This window comes from Phalaenopsis equestris, unplaced genomic scaffold, assembly GCF_001263595.1.
Source record: "Phalaenopsis equestris unplaced genomic scaffold, ASM126359v1 Scaffold000002, whole genome shotgun sequence".
NCBI lineage: Eukaryota > Viridiplantae > Streptophyta > Magnoliopsida > Asparagales > Orchidaceae > Phalaenopsis > Phalaenopsis equestris.
The window spans coordinates 75,358,214-75,385,060 of record NW_018164444.1 but is presented as its reverse complement, the minus strand read 5'-3'; the positions used below and the strand labels follow the sequence as shown (position 1 = coordinate 75,385,060).

Sequence of the window (26,847 nt, the reverse complement as noted above, 5' to 3'; positions counted from 1 at the left end):
TCGGCGTGGTGGAGTTTTGCGGTGGGAGACCCGCGGGGTGGGGGGGGGATCAAGGGGGCGAGCCGTGAAGTTGGATCGAGTGAGGAGAGGGAGAATCAGGCTCGGGAAGAAGGGCATGCGCGACAGAGAAGAGGCAAGTGTGCGACCTAGGGCTCCGCTCGGGCCGCGATTGGGAAAGGAGCTAAATAAACAACCAACAGATTTCAAATTTTGCAAATGAAGAACCCAATATTTTATGTTTTCACAAATAGGTCACCCAAATCTTTAACTTGCATTAAAAGTACCCTTATTCCAGGCGCAATAGAGAATGCATTTAGGAGGCAATCCCAAGTGACAGAGATTAGAAAGATTACTTATATCGTCAGACAAGAAATCATCAGAACAAAATTGCCAAAATATATCCTTATAAATTATGAGCATATCAAAACCAAAGCATGAGAATAAGGTAACCAAATATCTCCTTTGAATGCTTGCAGAAAGAAAGAGGAAGAGGAATACCTTTTAATGTAGATTCAAAGCAAACTCAAGAACCAGCCTTAAGAAAATAAAATCAGCAAAAACTTCTCTTAAGAACCTTGATGTAAAAGTCTAAATCTCCTGAAAAGCCTCAAGAAATACAGCAGCAAATGTTCATGATCAAAGATGCCCCAAATCCTTTCCCTTGTTCTCTAAAAAATTTCAGCCTCTTCTCCTCTCTCAAACTTTACCCAAGAGAAAACAAAACTCCAAAAATATTTCAAGCACACGCACCGGATGAATCAACCAAAAAAAATGGCAACACCTTCTTTTTTTAATTATTGGCCAACCCTCAAGATCTCCCTAAGGTGGGGTTTTATAGGCAAAAGAAAGAGGAGCAGTCACCTACCAGCCTTAATGGTGACCGAATGGGATGATGGGAGAGGAGGAGGAGCATTTAGGGAGAAAGAACAGGTGGCCTAGGGGAAAGGAAGGGTCGGCCATGTGGAGTTTTGCCGTTGGAGATCCGCTCGGTCGAGCGGGGATCAAGAGGGCGAGGCGTGAAGTTGGATCGAGTGAGGAGAGGGAGAATCAGGCTCGGGAAGAAGGGCATGCGCGACAGAGAAGAGGCAAGTGTGCGACCTAGGGCTCCGCTCGGGCCGCGATTGGGAAAGGAGCCGCGGGTCTCACGAAAGAGAGAGGCGCAAGCGTCGTTTGCTTAGGTAAAATAGGGTTTAGGATTAAAATCAATATTATAAGTAATAATATAAATATAAAAGTATTTAATATTTCAAAATTAAAAATTTGATTTCTATCTTTTTATTCGTGCGTTACAACATAACAAAATAGATGTCCTTTTTAGGTAATTCTGACGTTCCGGACGCGTTGGCATGGTCCGTTTCGTCGTCAGAGGTCGTTTCGATGAATTCATCGATTTTCGTGCAATTTGCTCATATGCGGAATTATGACAATATGAGTGTCTTTCTTAGCTAAAATTGATGTCCCGGACGCATTGGTGCTGTCCATTTCGTCATCGGAGGTCGTCCGTAGAAGTTTGCATTTTCTCCCATCCTTTAAGCTCAATTTTAGTCCGATCTTGTGCAACTTAGTGAATTTTATGAATTTCGTGTGTGTGTGTGGATAAGGTCTTAAAGAGGTTTCCCTAGGGCTTGAGATCCTATTGGGAACTTCTCCTTGAGTCTTCACATTATAGTCCTTAACAACTCGACAATACGACGATGGTTTTGAGATCATCAATGTGAGACATCACAAGGGAAATAAGAAGTGACTGAAATTTCTAAGAGGATGAATTCCGATACTAGTTTTCTAAGATAGTCAATAGGAACTCTTAAAGCTAGATCCTAGGATCCTAAGGAAAAGAGTAATGACCTCAAAATGAGATCAACACACACTCTTGTGAATCCCCTTTATTCTTAAAAATGGGGACCAAAATACTCTTTCTCCTCTCCGCAGGTTTTTTTTAGTTTTTAAAATAATATCAGAGTTTAGTAAATCAAGAAACTATTAAATCTTCTAAATATTTTCACACTTCAATTGAAATATCATGATCCTACTGATTTTCCACCCTTGGTATTCCTTAAACCATCATCAACTTCTTTTTTACTAATGCGATTGTAAAAAAAAGTTCCATTATTATTAGCGATTTTAGATCATTAAGGTCGATTGCATTTTCAGAAACTTCGTTGAAAATTTTATCAAAATATCTCACTCTCCTATGTTGAATATCTATCTTCATTTAAGAAACACTTTTTGATTTTCATTTTTAATACACTTTATTTTAATTAAATTTTTTACTTTTCTTTTTTCTTTGGTTAGCTTAGCCTATACCTATATTTTTCACTTTCTTTAGTATCCAATCTATTATACATATATTTTTCATCTTCTTTTGTATCTAATCTATTATAAATATCACTAAAAGTAGAATTCTTAGCATCACAAATTATTTTCTTAGGCTCCCTACATGCCACATTATATTTTTCCCAGCTTTTTGTGTTTTTCGATTTAAAATAACTTTTATAACAAAACTTCTTAAATTTTATCTTTTATTGCACATTATTATTGCATCACCAATTATTTTTATTTATAAATATTTTTTTATTATTCTCCAATTATTTTTTTTACTACTTGTTTAATAGTGTTTGTTATTTTATCCCACATAGAATTGACTTATTCATGACCCAAATTTGAAATCTTGAAGCTTACTTGTAAAAATAATTTTATTTGTCTTTTAGGTGCCCCCATCTAATTCTATGACACTGTTTCATTATGTTTTCTGTCTTCTAACTAATTTTAAAATCCAAAACTAATAATTGAAGTTGAGTACTTAAATGGAATGATCTTATAATCTTTACATTCTCGACGATCTTTTTTTCGTATAAAAAACAATTAATTTATGTTTTACTAGACCCATTCTTATAAGTAATAACACGATTATCTCTTTTCTTAAAGTATTAAAAATAGCAAAATCATAAACTAAAGTAAATCTAATATGGTTCTACTTTTTTTATTAATCACTCTAAAACCGTAGCCACCATGAATATTTCTAAAATCTTCTACCACTCTATCAACATGTTCGATTAAACCTCCTCCAAGATAAATTTTTTCTTCAAGAGATAACGTTTGTATCAATTTTTTTAGGTCATTCCAAAATTTTTATTTTGAACTTATATCTAAACCTACTCAAGGATCATAAGTATTTATAACATTAAAAATCTCAATATCAACAATAATCTTTAAGGCTATAATTTTGCCTTCAATTATATTAATTTTTGGAATATTATCTTTCAAATTCTTATTTATAATTACACATACACAATTTCGTGTGCGACTCCTACTTAAAAACCAAAGTTTAAAATCTAACTAACTTATCCATCTCCTTAATTTTTTTTCCAGCCCATTTATTTCCTTGAATGCATAAAATATATATACACACTTCTAAGCTTGTCTATGCTTGATGCGGGTACTGTTACGCTGAACCGGTCACAAGCAATGGACCAATTTAGAGGAGGAGCAGAGGGGGGGTGGGGTTTCTTTACCGACCCCCCTAGTTGGGAATAGTGCCACCTTCCTTTTCTATTTATGTATTAGCATTTATTTTTTGTCTTTTCTGTCTATCGAGAGTTCCCAAAATATCTCGTTACCCTCTGAGGGTTGTATTCGACGGCGAGAAGGTGCTTCGATTGTAACCCATCCTCTGGTGGTTTGTGTCTTCCTTCCTTTTCATCCCCGAACTCTTCCTCTTTACTCCTGCCGCCTCCTTTTCCTCCCCTTTGCTGGCCGCCAACCGTGCGCCAGTTCTAGATTGGTTTTGTTTTAGAACTCCTCTACTGTCCTGCCGGCAGCCTCCTCGCCCCGTTTTGACACATGACATCAACCGACACACGCTTTGCCCTGTCCAGCCATCCCTTTGCAGGTCTGATCCTCCCTTGCTCTTATCCTTAACCCCTTGGTGCACCTTGCAACCCACCACAAGCCAGCCATAGCCCTGCTGCTTTCACGTGTACTCCGCCCTTTCATACCGCTCAATTTACGGCTACCCACCACCAGTCAACACCACTGGGATACTGCTCTCGTTGGGTCCTTATTTTTGCTATTTACCATTTCAGTTGATTATTTGTAATCCCCTATTTGAATTTCTGTAATAATATTATTATTCCGTTGTTGTTTCGGTTAACACTGGTATCAATGCCGCTCCTTGACAAATCAATCGAAATAAAATAAATTTTTACATTTTTCTCGCAAGAATACATTAGTGTACTTTTACTTTAGATTTTCTTGCAACAAAAAAAAATGTTAAACAATGTTTTTTCAGTATGTATCTTGCTTAACTAGTAATATTGCAAATATATCATGATGTTGACTTGCAGATTCAGAGAAAAGCTTCTGCTCCCTGGCTGTTGGTACTGCTCAAGAGAGATCAACATGGTTTTACCAAGCAAAAAAACTTAGTTTATTATCTTTTGCTCTTCTAGCTGAGTGTGATTCCACTTGTGATGATGATGACCGTATGATATCACTTACTGCTTTAGGAATCCGCCTGGTTGTTTCTTTAACTGATTTGAGACAATGGAAATGTTTAAAAATTGAGAACATTGAAGAAGCCGATGCTGCTGTGAAAAGATTGATTTATTTTCTGGTTAGAAGCAGTGTTATGTACTCGAGTTTCAGGAGTTTCCTGATGAAGCTCAAAATTTGTAATGTCCATGAGGAGTCCAAGAATATTATACCAACAGAGAACATTTTCTTGATTACAGCAAGCACACTAACTTTAGCTTTGCGTCCTTTTAAATCCAAGTCAGAGAAAAGCAATGGTGATGCCTTTGATTTTAGAATAGCCTTTGAACAATACTGTATATTCATACTGACAGTTCCATATCTCACTAGAAGGCTGCCAAATCTCCTTGTTCCTGCTGTAAAGCATTTGTCTGTACTTTCTCCATGCCTTAAAGCTCTATTGGTGAGTATTTTTTCCTATTAAAATTTTTTATCTTTGGTAATATATAATTAAACCTCTTATTTGATGGAAAGGCGGATGCAGTCTATTCTTTTGTCTTATATATGGCAGGTTTTGATTTTTATGTTTCCGTGCAATTGTGAACCATTTTTTATTTTTAGAGTGATAGTTTTTTTTTCTTTTTTTTTTTTTGGAGAAAGAAAAGTCTGAGAATTGTTTATTATTTTTCTTATTTAACTCAATAACACCCCCAACCACTAGTTCAAATGAGCTGCACTAATTGCTCAGGTACTACTATCTTGTCGCCATTCTGTTATCATTTTATGCTACGATTCTTCATTTCTCTTTTTGTGGGTTTATTTCTGCAAATCTAAAATTTTCACCCTCTCCTTGGTTTTAGGGCAACTCATTAAAACTAGTGATTTATTGCTTATTAAGTTTGCCTCATCTGCATTAGGCAGATTACACATTTCTTTGCTGTTTTGTGAAAGTTTTTTGATTTTCAGAACTAGCTCTTGCTCTTGCTATGCGCTGTCGTCATAGGCTCAACTTGAAGTCTATGAACTGATCAATTGTGGCAGGTGCTGGCAGGTTTCCAAGGATATAATATTTGTTGAGATGTTAAAATTTGAAGATTCAGGTATTTTACATTCTACTGGTGAATTAGTTCCTTCGTGTGGCTGGGCTCTTGCCAACGTTATAGACCTTGTAACTGAGTGTGACCACGATTCTGTTGACTCAGGGCACTTTATTCATGGTCTAGATTGTATGTTGTATGTTCAAGTTATAAATTCCATCTCTGAGAACCTTTTAGACTGTCTAGGGAACATTGGGATACTTGCCAGAAAGGATCATCGATATGTTGAGATGGATGACCCTTCTTCACAGGATAATAGTTCGGTGAACTGCAATGGGCGAGAACTGGCACATGCAAACTTTCTAAGTCCGGTGCATCAGCAATGGCATTTAAGGAAGCTTCTGTCCTTGATAGAGAAGAGTGAACAAGTCCAACAAACAAATTCTTGTGTATCAAATCATGACATTGATGACATTAGGAACTTGAGACTAATAGATATTGTTTATTTTTATAATTTTTTCCTCAGAATATTCTCATTTTTAAACCCTGCTGGTGGATCACTGCCAATTCTTAATGTGCTTTCCTTCACTCCTGGCCTGGTAACACAATTGTGGGAAACTTTAGAAGATTCAATATTCGGTGGAAATGATTGCAGGCTCCTTGAAGATTCCTTAAATGATTCTAATTTTGGCAATTGCAACAATTCTAGTGGGGATAAAAAGCAAAAAATGGGTATGAAGGATACTGGAAGCAAGTTGGTCAACATATTTCAGAAAATTGCGGGGAAATCTACCGATTTGAATATTACCCTAATAGATGTTACTTCCCATCATAATCAAGCTAGTCTGAATGCACTTTATACATGGGATGTTCAAGGTATGAAGAAGGGTTCCCAAGGCATTTCAAATGATGTTTCATGCGTTTTGCATCTTTTTTGTGCTATATATGCACACTTACTTTTGATTCTTGATGACATTGACTTCTATGAAAAGCAGGTATGGTGATGCATACATTTGTAGTAGATGCCAAATTTTTTATGGGCTCTGAGTTTTATCTTTTTGTGTTCCTATTTTCTTCCTTTTTTGAGCTAGGTTCCTTTTACTCTTCAGCAGCAGCAAAAGATTGCATCAGTACTCAACACGTTTGTGTATAATTCTCTTAGTCACAATACTGTACAAAACAGGAAGCCAGTTGTAGATGCGGCAGTTAAATGTCTCCATTTTCTCTATGAAAGGGACTGCAGACATAAGTTTTGTCCATCTTCTCTATGGGTAGCACCAGCTTACAGAGCTTGCATTCCAATAGCTGCAGCTGCTAGAGCTCATGAAGCTGCGCATTCAAATTTGCAGCTTGGGGATGCTTCAACTATTCCAAGCATGAGCTCTGTCCTAACTACTGTTCCTCATGTTTTTCCATTCGAGGAAAGGTAGAACTATTCAACAGTTTTTTGACCATGTCATCTATCATTTGCTTGATATAGACATTATTGCCAAGTTTCCTTCTTTGTGCCAAGATCTAAATATACCTTGGGAGGACGCCATGGTGAAGCATTTACTTTTTTCAAATAAGATGACATTTTTTAATATATTTTTTGATTGCAACCCTAAGGAAGTATTTTTGTTCCATGGATTGCCAACTATATCCAGTCAAGATAGTTCAGGCTGTATAGTATTAGAGCTAGCATTCAGAAATAATAAAAATAGACATACAATCTAATTTAAAAGAAGGCTTTTCAAGATTGTATGATTTTGGAGCTAGCATTCACAAAAATTACTTCTAAAATAGAGTTCATCTTGCATAAATCTATAATTACTTTTATTCAAATTATGTTTGCCATAATAATATAACAATTCATTACATGCACACAAGACAAGCCACATGTGATATTAACATGATAACACCACTACATAGGGTGCAACATTAATGGTCATTGACAAAATTTTTAACTCCAAAAAGGGAAGAAAATAATGAGTTTGAAAAAAACTTGAAAACACTATCTAGATCAAGTTGCATAGTAGTAATAAGCAGGGACTGGTTTTTGATCTTACCTTTGTCAAAATAAATATAATAAAATGTGAAGTTCTCATATTAAAGCATATATCACTTTTTGCGTTATTTTAATACCAATCAATATTTATAAAGTATCTATTTGGAGACCTAGAGAGGAAGATGTAATTTGTTTTGATCATATAAGTTAATAACGAAAAATAACATATACTATGTTGCTTAATGCGGCATGCCACTTGCACTATTTTTATGGACCGGTGCACATGGTTAAACTAGCTCGTGTTATTTGTGGTAAGCACGGGTAATAATGCATGGCACATAGCCCCCATAATGCACACTATTTTAATTTAGCCGACTAATTATTATAAATGTGAAATTTAATTATATATGCCTCATACTAGTGGATATTGGAGAAACATACCCACTGTTTCCAAAAGTTTATTTCAGAATAGATTATCCCCAATAAGGGATAAATGTTTTATTCACAGATTGCTTTTTGGAATTGAAGTATGTGAAAAAGATTCGAACATCTTCGATCATTGGATAGTTGTGGTCGCTAACCCCTATTGTCCTTCACATGTCGCACTTTCATTGCAGCTTTTCTTGCTTGCTCCCATCGCGACCATTGAGCTGCTGGTGCAAACATCTCTCCCCTCAACACATCGTTGGTCTCATCAACATCTTGCTCTAGCAAGTTCTATTTCAAACATCTCATCTTCTAAATATCTTATCAATTCTATCCAAAGGTTGTTGCTCTTATCAACGCTTTTCCCGCATGATCTCCGGTCTAACTTTGCCCTATTGGGAAGATAACATACATAATGTTCATTACTTTGTTCTATTCTTTTGTGAACACTGACATTCGTGCTCAGTTGGATTCCAAATTCAAATGAGATTTAAATGCAAGTGGCTGAGGTGTCACTTGAGCTTAAGCATCACTTTGGTTATTTTTTTTTATCATGGTGGTTCATTTTTCAATTTATGAGTCTTTCATATTTAACTTCATTTTTATTTTTTGATATTTTGCACTTGCTTGAAATATCATGGTGGTTCATTTTTCAATTTATGAGTCTTTCATATTTAACTTCATTTTTATTTTTTGATATTTTGCACTTGCTTGAAATGGCGTGTGTTGTGCCATTGATTATGTGATATGGCTCCACTTTGACCTTTGTTCTGTTTGCTATTCATCATTAACTAATATGGGTTTGACACAAGGTTTGACTTGCTAGACTTATTTGAAATATGATATTTGTGATTACGTCTCCTAATTCAATATTTTTGTGCTTTACCAAATTTTATAGATGATATCAATATTATATTAGTTGAACATTAATTATTCGGTCTATGAAGCGCGATTATGTTTGTTACGAAATAATACTTGAGCAACTATGATGGAAAGGAAGGATTTGGTGCCAATTTGTTAACGGATCTTTATTTATGATGGTATTGCGTCTTTTTTTCTTGTAGTAAAGTGTCTTGAAAACTGATTTCCTTTGTAACGTATAATGTCGTTTAGGGGAGATAAAGAGATCTGACTAGTTTGCGAGATGTGCTAATGAAGGAAGGATTGTGCCTACCAATTTCTATTTGGTTAGAAAATTCTAAGTTCAATGGAGAGATAGCGAGGGAAGAGAAAGGTATGTGGAGAATCACATGAAAGAAATTAAGAAAGAGTTAGAATTATATGAAAAGATACAAAGAGGAGTTAGTTAAATAATTTAATAATGACCATTTTTGAACTTAAATTTAATTAAATGCTAGATTCTTATTAATAGGATTTTAATAGTTAATTGAAATCATTGAAATAAATCTTAACATAATTTATAATACTAAACTATAATAGAAATAATTTAAATTTATTTTTAGAGGATATTTTGTGTTGCATCAAAAAGGCTTCACAATAATTTTGTTGATGCCCGCGTTTCTTAAATAAGTTCACCCCATGAAGCAGAAGATGTTTATGATGCGCTTCATTTGATCATTTCAAGAATGAAGGCACTCGTCATATATTACTGTGGTTCGATACTTTTGCCATATTATTGGAGCAAAATTACAAGCTTTATTCTTGAAGACTAACATAATATTATGGTTTGACATATGAACATTTGACTTGATTGTTATCTTGAACAATGATTGATATATTTGTTGAAATATCAATAAACATGGATTGAGAGATTTTTTTGAGTTTTTATTTTGTGGTTTTAATTTAATTTCACTCGGTTTCTTGTTATTTTATATTTATTTCCAATTTTAGATTATTTGATTTGCTATAATAAGAGCAAAGAGATTTTATGTTTCCATCTATAAATAACCCCTTAACCCTATTTGGTGAGATTAGAAATGCTTACTTTTGTTTTTTTGTATGGTACTGGATAATTAGGTTGTCTCGTGAGAAACCTTCATTGACTTTGACCACTCTTCCTCATTTTTGTGACTCACCTTTAACATCATAACCTGCTGTTCATCCCTCGTTGTCAGACTCATCGTTGAAATCTCAGCTCACTTTTTTGACTTTTCATCATTATGACTTGATTGTTCAATTTATCTCCCTCTCGTTATATCATACATTGCTTCAACAGGGAGCTGCAGGTTTTTGACGTCTACTTGATGTTGTACGTGAGTCTTTTTTACTTTTGATACATTGACCGGGCATCTAGCTTGATCTATTGATTACCTATAGATGAAAATTTTAAACAATCATTGTGATTGCTTGTCGATCACTCGCTTCTGCCACTCCAACGATCTTCCTTTATCAATCGCCGATCACTTGTAGTTGTCAATCCATCAACTCTGTGCAGCTTAGCTACATCTTTGATCACTTGCTGCCTTTTGCAATCATCAACCTCCAGCATTCATTGATCATTTTGTATTTTTTTTCACAGATTGAGTACATTGCTCTACCAGATTCTCCCATATAGTGACATTCAACTTTGAATATTAAAAGGAAGAGCACTACCTCTGAAATGACATTTGTTTTAGAAAGCTTCATAGCAAGTCTAGGCGGAGGATCTGAGAGCATTCATCTTTCCATCATTAGCCACAAGCAAAATGACCTCAATAATCTATAACGGTCCCATTTAGTAATGATATATTGTTACGCCCATGCCCGTAATAGACGCGGGCTTAACAAGACTGGTCCATCCTGGACCGGATGGATGCCCCCCAATTAGCCCGCCTGGCCGGTCTGCATGGCGAGAAAAGGCTGAGCGCCAATTTGCCGCGACTAAAGAAGGCACAGACAACAATTTGTCGTGGCTGAAGAAGGCAGGGAAAAGGAGGGTCTTTGCCGCGACTAAAGAAGGCACATACAACAAATTGTCGTGGCTGAAGAAGGCAGGGAAAAGGAGGGTCTACGAGGGCCTTAATCACATACTCGAGGAGGAGAAATTAGAGGAGTTTGGAGGGAAAGTTGGAAGAAATGTTTTGAATTGCTGTGGGAGGTTTCTATTAAAGGGAGTAACTTATGGTTTGTCTTTTTATGCATGTTTTGCTGTGGGTGTTACTTTCTTCTTGTGGTGTTTCTTGCGACGTCTAGGGTGTGGAAGAGATGATCTACCTCTCGAATAGTAGATCAACCTCGTATCTTGCTTGTTTTCCTTTGATTTTAGTAAGAGCATTCCTTATTTGTGTTTCTTCCACCTATCTATTGTCGTTTCGTCATGATTCGTTCACTGATTTTGGTTCCGAGGTGTATCATATATATTTGGCAGAAAGACAGACAATTACCCATTGGAGTTGCCACAACCTCGAAGAAAAAGATCTAGTATTTAGAATCTCAAAGCTAAAAAAAAAAGATGGTAATGTTTCAACTCATTAATTATGTCAAATGAAGTATTAGAAAATTTCCTTATCTATGACATAATAAAAGAGATAAAATGCATCTATAGAAACTTATTTCAGTTTTGAGAACAAATTGGATTTATTTTCTATTGAATTTACTCTTCATGAACTTTGGGAGATCCTCTATCACGGAGTATTACAATTCCTTCAAATGCCATTAGCCACAAGTCAATGTATTTGAAGTGCATGAACATTAATATTTTAGAGATGAAAGATTATATATTAAAATCGTTAAGAAGAAATGGTTTCTTAAATTTTTTATGAAATTGAAAAAGGATTTTGGTAAACAAAATGGGCGATGCTTAGGAATAAAGCTAATGCCCATAAAATCACTAAAGATTGATAATAGAATCCTCAATTTCCTCATATATATATATATATATTTTAAGAAAGTCTGAGGGCAAATATATTAATACAAAAAAGATACAAAAAAATTGTATGAAAGAACCTAAAAGAAAACCCAACTCATACAATTCCAACACACACAAAACTCAGATAAAACAAAGATACATAAATGTACAAAACCAAAAAGTCACAAAAGAGCACAAAAAGTGTTAGGACTAAGGATGTTCCACTTTAGTTCTCCTTCCTCTAATTCTAGGAAGTGAGCTGGCTAACAAATTAGTAAGGTGTGTACCACTGCCCGTAGCAACCAAAGTATCATCAATTAGATTCCTGAGCTCAAGTAGATTTTGCTAAGGATGTTCCACTTTAGTTCTCCTTCCTCTAGTTCTAGGAAGTGAGCTGACTAACAAATTAGTAAGGTGTGTACCACTGCCCGCAGCAACCTTTTCATTCTTCTTCTTCCTTCTAGATGTGTAGACTTACCATTCCTCATCCGATGATTGACTCATCTGATCAGTAGTTTTCAAAGGTGGTCGGATATGTTTAGGCATTGCACGTCTTGATCCCCATGAGCCTTAGTAATCTTAACAACTTTCTGGACCCGAAGATGCTGTTGTGAAGCAGTAGAAATATTTTCATTTGTCTTATCATTGATAGGTTCTAGGACAGGCGGGGTCTGAAGAAACTCCCTCACCCCCACGATAAGAGGTTTCAAAGATGAGGGATCTACAACTGGGGATTAAATAGTTGTCAAATTGCCTGTCTGATCAAGAGGAGATTGAATCACAATCTTTAGCGGAGCAGTTTGCTTTTTTGGTCTGAGCTGTGGGTGTAGATGGTGACATTGAGAACTGGAGTGTCCGAACATACGACTGTTTGAACAATATGACAGAAAATGTTCAATCTCTACCTTCTGTCAATATCCCTGGTGTTGTGTGCCCAACCAGATTTCCTCAAATGCAGACGAAGTGATGTTTCTCTCAATAAGTATTATGGCTTCAGAATGACGAGACAAATTAAAAGTAGGAATGTCCGTCTTGAGTGGCTTCCCATAAGCTGAGGCAATAGAGTACAGTATTTTTTGAGAAAAAAATAATGAAATTTCAAACCAGGGAGACGAATTCAAACCAAAATGATTAGCGGTTCTGTATGCGGGTCAAAACCCGTAGACCATTTCAGAATCTTCATTGTTCTGTTATCAATCCATATTATCCTTTTAGCAAATAAACGCATGTAATCTTCTTCATTGCTAATTTGAATAAAAACGTGCCTCCCATCTAATAATCCAATTTTCCATTCTCCAACAAGGTACATAAGTTCAAATTTTTTGCGAATGAGCTCTTGGGATGTCCATATAGAAATTTCCCAATCAAATTCAGACGACAGGAGGAAACAAGTTGAATACCTTCTGCTTCTATAAAAAGATGACGGACTTCCCATTCTTCCTACCAGGTTTCTTGACGTCCTCCACCCACTCAAACGAAGAAGGAGAAGATGATGATTTTGGTGTGCTCGAGGCATAGACACCGGCAAGAGCAGCTGCATATGATTTGTTCGAAGCCATCCTCTAGAATAGACCTTTAGAGAAGAAACCAGACGAGCGCAGAGAATGCAGGAATCAGAGCAGTTATCGCAAGGTTGAGCCGCAGAAGTGCAGAGAACGCAGGAAACAGAAGTTACCGCGAGGTTGAGCCGCAAAAGCGAACGGCAAGATGGGTTGCAGAGGAGAGAGCCTCATCTTAGAGCGAGCCGGAGAAGGAAGAAACGCGAGAGACGAACTCGAGCGCAAAGAAGAACACGCGAGCGAGAGAGATCGAAGCCGTGACTGTTGCTAGGGTTCGCCATCAGGTGAAACCCTAGCAGAGCCTTCCACGATAAGCATACTATGAATCCTCAATTTCCTCATATGTTGAAGGGTGTTGCCTTGCTGTTTGTGGTCCCTAATAACATCTATGCCTCAACAACAAACCATTCAAGGAAATGCCTTGGTGTGTTCATTCACTATGTGAACACTTAATAGACAATCCATAGCAAACTGATGGAAAATTTTACTTTTTCCCTCCCAATAACGAAAAGGGTTATTGAACTAGTCTATATTAGATTTATAATGATAATCGCTAGTCATTATTACTTATTATTAGATTTTATTCCATCATTATATATTTTTATTTTGTTCTGTTTTATTTCTGCTTATTTACTTTATTTTGTTTTATTTTTTTTATTTATTTGTCTTTTGTAATTGAGTTTAAATACCTCTTAAATACTCCTTCTATCAGTAATATCACATTGCTCTATTCCAAATCTTAACAAGGTATCTGAGCTTAAACCTAGATCCAGGCAGTTCGCCAGACACCTCTGCAGATGTCGCCTGCAGTTTAACTTCTATTTGTCTGCAGTTAACTTCTATTCACGTGCAGTTAACTCCTCTGGAGGTTACCTGCAACCGCCCCACCCCTTAGAAAATTCTTGCAGTATGGTTTCTTGCAGTGTGGCCATTCCCTGCAGCTGCCGCCAGTACTCTGGTTCACTCTGCAGCGTGTTTTTCCTCCTCTGTCAAAAGCCACATGCAGTTACTATTTCCCCAGCCTGTCTTCCTTGCAGGTGTCTGGATTCCTGCAGTTGTATATTTCTTTGGTGACCCTACTGTAATTTGTCAATGGCTAAGAATCACAACCATATCTCCTTTGGTTCAGCGAGAATTATGACAGATTCCTCCAACGCCGTGACACCTTCAGAACGTGTTCTTGATTCCGCCGGAGGATGAACTCCAACCTCCGCTCCCTTGCAAACCAGAGGACTGGAAACCAACATGAAGTTCTTGTTTACAACCTATAAACTAAACCACAATAACTTTCTCCAATGATCTCAAGCGGTGTCTTTTTTTATCAAAGAATGCGGGAAATTTGATCACCTCACAGGTATGATTCGTGAGCCTCGAAAGACTGAATTAACATATAGATTTGGAAATGTAGAACACCATGGTCATGTCGTGACTGATCAACTCAATGGAGACTTCAATTGGTTGTTCATATATGTTCTTCCCTTCAGTTAGTGTCGTTTGGACGGTTGTCATGATACTTGGATGTAGGAAATTCCGACCAACTCTATTAGGTGTCTAAGAAAATCGGTAGGCAAAGCAGAGGTCAAGGAACGTAATCTAGTATTATAATGATCTTGTTGCGTTATGGATGGAATGCGACTTGCACTATGACTACACGTGGGATTCTCTGAGTGACATCTCTCTCTTCCAAAAGATTGTAGAAAAAGATCACATGTTCCAATTTTTGGCTGACCTTAACAAAGACATTGATGAAGTTCGGGGCCATATTCTTGATCTGGACCCCCTTCCTTCCGCTCATGTTGCTTTCACTGAGATTCATCAAGAAGAAAGTTGGAGACTTGTCATGCTTGACACTCCTTTAGCTGACTCGTCCACCTTGATCTCAAATAGTGCTCGACCCTCGTCCATGCTACCTCGGACTGATCACCTCACTTGCGATTACTGTCTCAAACCTAACTACACTCGAGACAAGTGTTTGAAACTTCACGTTAAACTGATATACAAACCTTCAGTTATCTGCTACCAAAGGTTTCACGATGATGTCCAAGTCTACCATAGCTCAACCGACTCCTACCTGAAACATCTCAGAATCCTCCGAATCCCTGAATAATCAGATGAAACAATTGATCAAACTTATAGGAGCTAATCAAGTCTCTGCAGCTTTGTCGACCTCCCACGTTTGACAAGGTACTTTTTGTATGACTTTCTCAATTTATTCCTCCTCTAGCACATGAATTATTGATTCAGGTGCCACAGATCATATGATTTGATGCTCACAAATTTTCTCGACTTACTAACGATCAGTTTAACTTTAGAGTCAGTTTTACTTGTTCTCCTGCTGCAATAACTTGTTATATATAAGCAAGTTCACGAATGATATTGATTGCGTAACTAATTTTTTCTTTGATTGTTGTGTTTTTCAGAATCATCATTCGGGGAAAATGATTGGAACTGTTAAGAGGGTAGCTGGACTCTACTACTTTTAAAAGAAGAACATGGAGAGTGAGGACACACCACTCAAGAGTTGTAGTTTTTCTCGAGTCATTGAATATCCCGTTTTGTTGTTTCATTGTCGTTTAGGTCATTCTAGATTCCAGTATTTAAAAAAATTGTATCTTTCGATGTTTTTTAGTGAAGATTTTTCTAATTTCAATTGTGAGATATGTCAGTTAGCCAAGCATCATTGGATCTATTACTCACCCATACTTACACACCTTCCACACCTTTCTCTTTTATTCACAGTTACATATGAAAACCCTCTCACACTTCCAACTACACCAATAAATGGTGGTTACTAATTTTGATTAATGACCATACTCGGATGATGTGGATTTATATTTTAAAAGATAAATAAGTGATTGCTGTCACTTTCCAAAATTTGTACATTTTCATTTTAACTTAATTCAAAACTTTAATTCAGGTTCATTGGGCCGACAATAACCATGAGTTTTTAATTTTATTTTGGGTGAATTTTTTAGAAGGATATGCTCTACCATAGCTCATGTACGGACACTCCAGAATAAAATGGGGTAGCCGAGAGGAAAAACCATCACTTCCTCGACGTTGCTCATTCTTTTTTGTTTCAATCTAATGTCTCGAAACAGTTTTGAAATGATGCTATTATGACTGTCACCTATTTCATAAATAGTTCCTCTAAAATTCACAAGTTTCGATCCCCATTAGCTGTCATGATGTCATGCTTTCCTGCTACTTGGGTCTTCTCTACATTAGATCCCAAGATTTTTAGGTGCACGACCTTTGTTCGAAACGCTGCCCCCACTCGGAGTAAATTTGATTCCAGATCCATAAAATATTTCTTTCTAGGGTACTCCACAACTCAAAGGGTGTATTAGTGCCTTGATCCTACAACTAAAAAAGTCTATGTGAGTGCTGATGTCTTCTTATTTGGAAATGTTCCCTATTTTTTGTGCTCGGCCTCAATTAAAGGAAAGCTTGAGTTCTTAGACACTGTCTCTTATTCTACTCCTATGGATGTTTTTCCCATTGGTCTTACCATTGAGGAGTCCCTTATTCCATTGAGTGCACCATCTCCTTCCACTTTCCGTGTCTACACTTGAGCACTCTTCACAATGCTCTTAATTTGGAGTTACCTACTGTCTTACTGGACCTTGACTCCACTACAAGCGATGTTCTCAGCACGACCTCTCCTCCAAATGAGGAGGTGAGTTCTCCGAGTAAGGCATGCAATCAGACATTCTTTATCTATTTTATTGCAAAATATATCTCTTTCTACATTCTATTGCTGACCCACAAAGCATTTGTTACTGTCCCGACGGATCATTCGATCCCAGCTACTATTGAGGATACACTTGATGATCATGACTGTAGAACGACAGTAATAGAAGAGATGAATGCCCTTAAGCAGAACCATACGCTGGAAGTCGTTGATCTTCCTCATAATAAGAAAGTTGTATGGTGCCGATAGATTTTCAGTACCAAGTTCAACTCTGATGAATTTTTTGAATGCAAAAAGACCCATTGGTTGACAAAGGGTACTTATAGACCTACGAAGTTAACTAGGAGGGGACATTTGCTCTAGTAGCTAAAGTAAGCACTATTCAGATCCTGTTGTCCCTTGTGGTGAATTTGGATTGACCGTTATTCTAGTAGATGTGAATAATGCGTTCTTGAATGAAGAGCTTACAGAAGAGATGTACATGTCTCTTTCTCTCTCTCCTGACTTTAATTTTACTGTCTTCAGAAGGCAAGTGTGCATGCTACAAAAGTCCCTTTATGGGCTAAAGCAGTCCCCAAGGGCCTGGTTTGGCAAGTTCACAAAGGTGGTCATGGGCCATATTTTTACACAAGCTCATTCAGATCACACCCTTTTCTTTCGACAGTCTTCCAATGGCCAAGTAGTTATCCGTATTGTCCATCTTGATGATATTGCTCTTACAAGATACAATCTCCCAGCATTAGAGTCCTTAAAAAATATTTTTGCTTCGTCTATCGAGATGAAAGACTTGAGATATCTTTAGTATTTCTTAGGCCTGAAAGTGACTCGGTCATCTTTGGGTATTTTTCTGTCTCAATACAAATATGTTATTGATCTTTTGACAGAGAGCAACCTTTATGCATACCTGTTGTTGTTTTTATGAATCCCAATGAAAAATTATCTAACATTCTTAATGTCGTGCTTGCCAACAATAATCATTATTAGCGCACTGTGGGAAAACTCATCTTCATAGCCCACACTTTGCCCATCATATGCCATGTAATTGGTATAGTGAGTCAATTCATGCATGACCATATGAGTATCTTCTCCAAGCTTTCTACCAGATTCTCCATTATTTCATTGGTACACTTCTCGGTCTGTTCTTTCTTGCATGACTCTGTTGAGATAATTCATACATGACTCAGTTTTATTTTTCTCTTATCACACATCTCGGTCTGTTGTTGTTTTTTTAGATGTTGATTGGGCCTAATCAGTTCACGATCAATGCTTCACCTTGGGTATTGCTCATTTATATAGGAAAATTGTCACGTGGAAAAACAAAAAATGGTCCGTGGTTGCCTGGAGTTGTGCTAAAGCTGAATTCTGTTCCATGTATTTGGGAATCTGTGATTCTCTCTGGTTACGTATCATGCTCTGCGAACTTCGTATGTCAAACTCCGTCCGCTGCAACTATTTTGTGATAATAAGGTTGTCATTAACATTGCTTACAATCCAGTCCAACATGATCGTACCAAACAAATTAAGATTGATAACCATTTCATTAAAAAAAAAGATTTGAGTCCGGGAAAATTTGCATTCTTTTTGTGCCCTCCAGTGGCCAACTAGCGGATATCTCTTCACCAAGAATCTTCTTTTGCTTTGTTCCATGATTTCAAATTCGAGTTGAACATTACTGACATATATGCTTCAACTTGAGGGAAGTATTATATTTAGATTGAGTCCGGGAAAATTTGCATTCCTTTTGTGCCCTCCAGTGGCCAACTAGCGGATATCTTCACCAAGAATCTTCTTTTGCTTTGTTCGATGATTTCAAATTCGAGTTGAACATTACTGGCATATATGCTTCAACTTGAGGGAAGTATTATATTTATAAAGACAATCTCTAGCCGTTATTATTTTTTATTAGATTTTATTTCCTCATTATGTATTTTCTATTTATTTTATTCTGTTTTATTTCTTTCCTATTTTTTTTTTTGTTTTATTTCATAGGAAAATTAATATCTTATGTATTCAAGAATATTTCTTGTCAATTGTAATTGGGTTTAAATGCATCTCATTCTATAAATAGTATTGCGCTGCTCATTTTTTTTGTTTTATTTCTTTCTTGTCAATTGTAATTGGGTTTGAATGCATCTCATTCTATAAATAGTATTGCGCTGCTCTATTCCAATTCTTAACACAACTCTATTCCAAATCTTAGTAGTCTATTGTGATGACTTTGGAATTGAAAGATGTACTCTTGAATTTGAAAGGATTCCTCCTGGATCCTTGAGAAAAGTATTGATGTATAAGAAATTTAGATACTATTTAGGAGCGAGGATATTAGCTTTAGGACTAATTTTTGCTAATTAGTTTTATATGGGTGTCGAAGGTTATGAGTGCCTATGTAGGCAATTTCAGAGTTTAGGATTCATTGATGCAGCCCATTTTTCGAATGGGTAAGATCTGAGTGGCTTCAACTGTGTAAAGAAATTTTAACTTTGTTTATACATTGTTGCATTCGTCGTCTGTCAATTTTGCATTAATTGAATTGATCAAGGTTATTTTTACATATTTTTGGTGCATTGACATGGGTTGTTTTGTGAAGAGAGAATCATTTGAATGATTTTAGGTATGATTGGCATACCTTAAATTTTTCTTATACAACGTTGAATCTATTATCCATCTCCAACGTCACATTTGATCATGTCGAGCTACTGAGCTCATATCAACTACCTCCACTTATTATTAAACAAGAATTTGTGATATGCTGAGACGATATAATCATGAGATCCTGATCAAATTTATCATCATTTTCTCTACTATCAACTCTAAGTTGACTATGAATTTTCTTGATTTAAAATCAAAATTGTTGATACTATGCAATAAAAACTTAGGGCTTAGCAATTCCTTAACTCTCTCTCACCACTGCTATGGTATATAACTATAGGGGCTTGGAAATTCTAGAATCAAAATTTAAAGCCCTCACAAATGAGGGTGAAATCTATATGTAGTCTCACACCTCAACTGACCCCTCTTTAAGGGTCAGTTGAGTTGCTATAGAGACAGATAATTCGATTGGACTGAATTTTCATCGACACTCATTTGACTTGTGGAATCAAGACCCAATGGGTGATAAACTAGTCTGACTAAGTCGCCATAAACATGTTCGATACATTTCATTATATTAATTTTCACATATACTTGGAAGCTTGAAAAATCACATCATCAACATATAAACTATACAGAGCTGCTAAATCTATGATAAATAAAATACATATCTAAAAAGCTGTACATGCTTCCAAAATTATAATGCAAAAGCTATAGAAATCACACCTTACTACTCGCTTGGGTGCTTCTTATCCCTTCCTAAAATTAAACAACGTAGAGTGAATAACAACGAACCCAGTGAAATAATCAAGATTAAAATAAAATTTTATACATGAAAGAGAAACGAAGCGCATGCTCTTAACTGTACATGTCCACTGTTAAGTCATAACACGTTAGAATCGTATAACACATGTAAAAGAAAAACCTGTAGTGTATAAAATAGTGACTACTGTATGAAATATGTATGTCATTTATTCATGTGTAGTCATCAACATGCAATCATGAACATGTTCATAAGAATCATAACCTATTCATAGCAATGTCACTTGTCAATCTATAGATCTCAACTATTTTCATATCCTACCGTATCATGAGTTGTCATCCTGTCCCAAAGGTCATATTAACTACTAATGAAGGTTGAGCCTCTTTAACATAACAGTTATGCATAATTATTCAGATACCAACGGTTTCCTACATTCTATCACTATCTGATCTCAACAATTCTCAAAATTTTGTCTCTGCTTGAATATCAGGAGCTGAGAATACCGCATCCGTGCATAATGTACTTGCAAACACTTATGTAATAGTTTACCTAGAATATCACTTGTGACATTTAAATCATCATTCTTGTTTCAATCATTCACACAGATATTTCATATATCATGCATGAATCATAACAAATAAAAATTTGCAAGCAATGATTTTTTAAGTATATTCATCTATATTATAGCATATCATACATCACATGTATCGTAAGAGAAATCAACTTGCATTCATACATTCAATGCAAATATTTATCCACAATATGCAAGAAATTCTAAGTGCATCAGTGCCAAACAAGGAATCACATGAAAACCTATAGATAATTATTTTTTCTTAAGTTTGCATTAGATTATTTCATCTGACTAGACGAAGGAGTCCTACGACGTTTTCACACACTCATCTCGAGCTCGCCGCCTCGTGTAAACAACTTGGAAATCGTACACATTGTAGGAATTCATGGAATTATAGTTCGTTTTGCTACTTAATTGAAAATTTATTTGCCAAAACATACCTCAAACAGGTTTTTTGGCATAACCGTCTCGTCACCAATCCAACCTATTCTTCCTTCCCTCTTCTTCCTAACCCCTCAGTCCTTTCTTCTCCTTGTCGATTTCGTGCTACCAACCCTTATAGAAGCTCAAAACTGAGTTTGACGCTTCCGACATAGGCCTGTCTCCTCTATAGTGACCGAAAACAAAAGAAGTGCACAAAATCGAGGCAAACATCAAAACGAATGTGTGACGAAGGAAAAGAATGTTTGAAATACCATAAAAGAGGATTTCTTGCTCACTATTACCTCCGCAGAGTCTCTGGATCGCACCTTTTGTCTCTGAGCTTCTCACCAGTTCCCGCCTACTACAATGCAGGATCGCGGGATCTCTTCTGCCGAGCGAAATCAAGATAGGGAGAGGGAAGGAATCACAACATTTTATCTTAGCCTATTGTTTGATTAAATCACACCATTGCATGCTGAGAAAAGTGAGTGAGTGTCGGTCAACTGCAGTGACGAGACAAAGATTAGGATAAAATTAGGATTAGTTAACTTAAAGTAAACTTATAACTTTCAAATTTTATATCTTCCAATTTAGGCATAATTCATATATAGTGCTTTAGATTGAATTGATCGATTTCATGCGTAGATTTTTATAAAAAAAATTAATTGACTTCTGAGGGGTGTGAAATTTCGGGCACTTTTAAAATTTATCAAAGTTGACTCTCAAATTTTGGGCATTACATTTAGTGTTATCTAAATTCTGAGCATCTCATTCTTTTCATTTTATAATGTGGACGTTTTTTAGTTAATTGAATGAATACCAAACATTAGCCAATTTTCTTGAGGATCTTATCCCGTATATAACTATGGGTTTAGTTAGTATCTGCATCAAGACTGCTTTATTGCTTCAGCCATTTAAACCTGAATCATTTAAGGAGCCTTCTTTTCCTTTTACCCTAATTTGATATGCATCGACTATTTCAATTCTTTTTTGAGAGTTTATAATCAAACAAATTTTGCAGGGTTCAAATGTTTAGGGAATTTGTTAAAATGGACAAACTAGCTAGAAGAGCAGCCGGTGAGGTATCTGCTAATGGTATTGGCTCAGTTGAGATTGTTGTTCGACGGGATCATATTGTTGATGATGGGTTTAGGCAGTTGAACTCTTTAGGATCAAAACTGAAATCTGGCATCATTGTGTCATTTGTCAGTGAATGCGGCCTCCCAGAGGCTGGTCTTGACTATGGTGGTTTGTCGAAAGAATTCTTAACTGATTTGTCCAAAGCTGCCTTTGACCCACGGTGAGTTTCCTGTAGTTGATATTGAATCTTATTTAAGCAGCTTATTATATCATGTGCAGGATTCCTTATCTCAGGTTTGGGCTCTTTTGCGAGACCTCTACAACTGATGGCAACCTAGTTCCTAACATATCTTCTAGATTATTAGACAATGGAATGGAGATGTTCGAATTCCTTGGAAGAGTTGTTGGAAAAGCTCTTTACGAGGGTATTTTACTGGACTACACTTTCTCACTTGTCTTTGTACAAAAGCTCTTAGGGCAGTACAGCTTTCTGGACGAACTTTCAACTCTGGATTCTGAGCTCTATAGGAACCTAATGTATTTGAAGGTAATTTGCTGCAGTTGTTAATATCCCTGAAATTTTATTTGTTTAGTTCTAGTATCAATCTGTACCTTCTGTTTAAATTTAATGCTTTAATCCTTGTGATAATTATTTTTTTATATGTATAAAGATCAGCTGCTAGTTTGAGTACAATTTTTGGGAACTTAAATAATCTTTATTGATAATGTTAGAGATTACTTTTTCGAATAGCCAATCTGAGTACTTGTCATTTTTGCAAATGTGTAATGGTACGTCTTTTGTTATAAACATTTCTAATAACTTTACTCAGATCATCATTGCTACTTTTACCACAAACTAGTTTGGGTTAATTTTATGAATCATCATTTTTTATTTGTTGCGGTTAATTGAGGCGTTAACCTTATTCATTGCTAATCATTTTGAACAATTATTATACGTTTTAACTTTGTTATCTTTTTCTTTTTTATTAATTTGAATTTAAGTTTATCTGCCCTTCATTGTATTATATATTGTGTTATATTTCATTTTGATCGTTACAAAATGTAGAATTTTATGAAAATATTTTGGATGCATTTCGGGTGCTGCAAAAAGTTTGATATATTTTAAAATAATCAAAATTTTACTTCAAGTGGTCAAAACTGGGTGCTACAATAATATATTTCGTTGAAATTATGAAGACAATATTTTTGAATGATTGGACAAAGAACATCTTTAATTTTTTATTTTAGGAATAAGACAATATCCAAAATTGTGATAATTTTTTGGAAATCAATAGTCATATGATAGAGTTGTGGAAGAGTGTTGGAAGTATGGAACAAAGTTTGAAAAGTTCACATCCATTGATATGATCAATTTATTGGTTTTACTAGGGAGATGAAAGTTAATAAAAAAGTATAAAAAGTAATGCAATGTTTATACATAATTTTTTAAAAATTGATAAAGAAAATCAAATGTAGAACCACAGTTTATCTAGCTGGTGGCATGGGTTCGCCATGATCTGCGCGGGGTGCCTAAGCCCGTTCGGGCGAGACAAGTGGCACACGCGTTTGTTCCGCGCAACTCATTCTTTTGCCCAGACATAACCAGTCTAGTTTTGTCCCTTCTAAGGAGTCGGTTGGTCATCTTCGACCACTCTTATTTATCCTCTTATTGTATATTTGTCTTCATGATGTTCTGGGTTTAGTTTTTAGTGGAAGTTTGTTTAGAACAGCTGTCGACGTCTATTTCTTCCTTCAAGGGTTATATCCGTGGGATTAAGTAGCGCTATGACTGTATTTCTCCCAATGTGGTGATTGTCTTCACTATCCCCTTCCATATCCTCCCACATCGCTCCTGGTGACTGTATCTCGCTGCAGCTGACAACTACTCGTAATAGCATTTCAATTGTTGTTTTCTGCAGTTCTAGCCATTGCAATCGCCTTCTCCTCTCTTCTCTTCGTTGCCATCGCAGTTCCAGCCACTCCACCTTCGGTGTTGCCACTATTCCCTCCCTCGTCTCGCTGTTTCGATTGTTGTCCAACTATCAGTAAAGTTGTCAGCCTGGAAACAACACACCTGCTGTTTTTTGGCCATTTCAGCCGTTCCCACCGTGCCTCGCTGCTCCACTTGTTGTTGTCGCTCTCCTAGCCCTCGGTATCGCTGCCAACACAATTCTATCCCCTTTTTTGTTGTTCCAATTTCCAACGTAATTCAACCATCTATCTCTGCTCCACAACCACCTAGCCGAGCTCCGCCACCTATGGATCAAGCTCTATTGTGAGTTTGTGTCTTGTTTGTTGTTATGTCTCTTTCAGCGTGTGAATTGTAGGGTATGTTTGGGGCAGTTACAACTTTTTAAAAAGCTAATACACGATAACTATGATAGGAAGCTGTTGGGGAGTAACCGATTGTCTGTTTATTTTTTAGAGGATGTTGTTTCTGAATAAATGATTTTTTTGCTCTGTGCTATAGTGTTGTTTATAACAGAACTGTTTATATTAGAAAATTAATAAAAGCAAAATTTGTCAAAATGTAGTTTGAATATTACAAAACAAAATCAGACACCTCACAACACTATAACACAATAACAACAACAAACCACCCTTAATCCCACTACGTGGGGTCGACTACATGAATCCTTTTTTTCCATTGCGTTCTATTTAGTGTTACACGATAATCAACATTTTACAAATAAACTATTACAATTACAATTAATATTGTGATTTCATTATTTTTAAAATGCACTTGACTTATGTCACGAGATAAGCCGTCTTCCAAGGAAACTTGCCACACCTTGATCACTATCGACTGTCAATTCCTCCACCCATCTGTTTACCTAAGGGAGTCATAGCTTTCTTGTCTTCTCCTCAGACACTTATAAAATTCTCCCGTAGCTGCAATTGTCACGAAGTAATCAAGGAGCATGATTAGCCCATAGTAGCAGTACAATCCTCTGGAAGTACCAGAAGTCTTCAAGCTCATCTTTTTTGAAGATTTAAAACAACAAAGCACAAATCGTTACATGCAGTATTAGCAGAAAAAATAGTATACTTAACCAATGCAAGTTTTATTAAACTCTAAGGTCCTAGAGAACTTATCATAAACCAATGAATCTGTCACTACAAAAAGACAACAGACCTCTTAAAAGAAGTTCTTTGTTGTCGTCAAACCACGTAATGCCGAGCTCATATGTGTTATATATGAATGCCACTAAAAAAAACATCCTGTAGAGTCTCAAAAAAAACATAGCACTGAAAAAAGAGGGGAACACACCCTAGCTGCAATTCTCCTTCTGTGTTTGTCTATGTGAATCCATGTTTGACAAGCGCTTTATTCATGTAACACATAATAATCACCGAATTGGCCACTATCACACTATTCCCTAGTAAAGCAATAATAAAAAATGAACTCAGAAAACCAAATAAGAAAGTTTGTGATGATAAAACAAACATTCAACGCAAGATTAACTGTCCCATAGAAAAAGAACAATCCAAAGAAAAAGAACCAAATTCTCTTAATGTAAAACAAATACAAATAGTCCAATGAGAAATAATGGAATTCAAGCGTCATTGCTGTCATAAAAATACGCAAATAATTGACCCTATAGTCATGGGTCATCGTCATAAAGAACTATCCACGGGTTGGGTCCAACAACTTCATGGTGAACAAATATAACGTTATGTTATAAATTTCTAGAGTTGCCTCCAGAATTCGCATTCCTTGCTGATGACATTTGCTTGTGTTGTCCTAGGGTCATTGTTGCATGAAGCCACTAATTGTATGATTTGGCTTATGATGAAAACAACCCATTTTTTTCTTTTTCTCAATTTTGGACGCTTTGATCGTCTAGTGGATTCAACTTTATTTAGGTTTGGGTTGGGCCCTTCGTTGGAGTTAGTTGTTTGTTTAACATCCAAATTCTCAGTTATGCCCACAAACATTCGCTCACTAGGGGTTTATGCATAATCGCTCATTGCCACGACTCCACTAAACATACAGTCCAACTTCTCTTCTAGCTCAGGGTTAATGCAATTAAATTTGAATTTTTTTGGAGTTGGCACCACCTGCAACTTGATGGTTGGATATGTTTATATATTTCAGGTAAAAAAAAACATATTATCTAGGTTTGATCTATTTTTATCTCAAATCTCTCATCTCACAATTTTTCTGAAGCATCAATTGTCCGCTTTGTTGGATCCTAACCCAATTTCATGGATCCTCGTTTCAATTTCGTCCAAAATTTTCAGTCTTTGTTTAATTGATCCCACTTATTTTTCAATTACATCATATCATATTCCTTTTACGTATTTTCCTTGAACTATTTCATAATATTTTACCAGCCCTCCTTGTAAAATAAGTTGTAGGCCTATTTCGTGTTTCCATCTTCTTAGGGCAGATGTCACAAAATATTAGTTCAACTTCATTATCCCACATATCAGATGCCTTCTCCTCTCTTCTCTTCG

The 26,847-nt window shown here is 36.2% G+C and overlaps 1 protein-coding gene across 1 annotated transcript in view; it reads left to right on the top strand.

Annotated features, from left to right (window-relative positions):
- Window positions 1-26,847, top strand: part of LOC110020161 (E3 ubiquitin-protein ligase UPL7) — a 97,994-nt gene that overhangs the window by 38,701 nt on the left and 32,446 nt on the right. Inside the window, exons 4-8 of the mRNA XM_020718169.1 lie at window positions 4,344-4,933; window positions 5,522-6,502; window positions 6,599-6,933; window positions 22,328-22,606; window positions 22,681-22,933. Of these exons, the coding sequence (XP_020573828.1) occupies window positions 4,344-4,933; window positions 5,522-6,502; window positions 6,599-6,933; window positions 22,328-22,606; window positions 22,681-22,933 (2,438 nt within the window). The remainder of the gene's footprint in view (window positions 1-4,343; window positions 4,934-5,521; window positions 6,503-6,598; window positions 6,934-22,327; window positions 22,607-22,680; window positions 22,934-26,847) is intronic.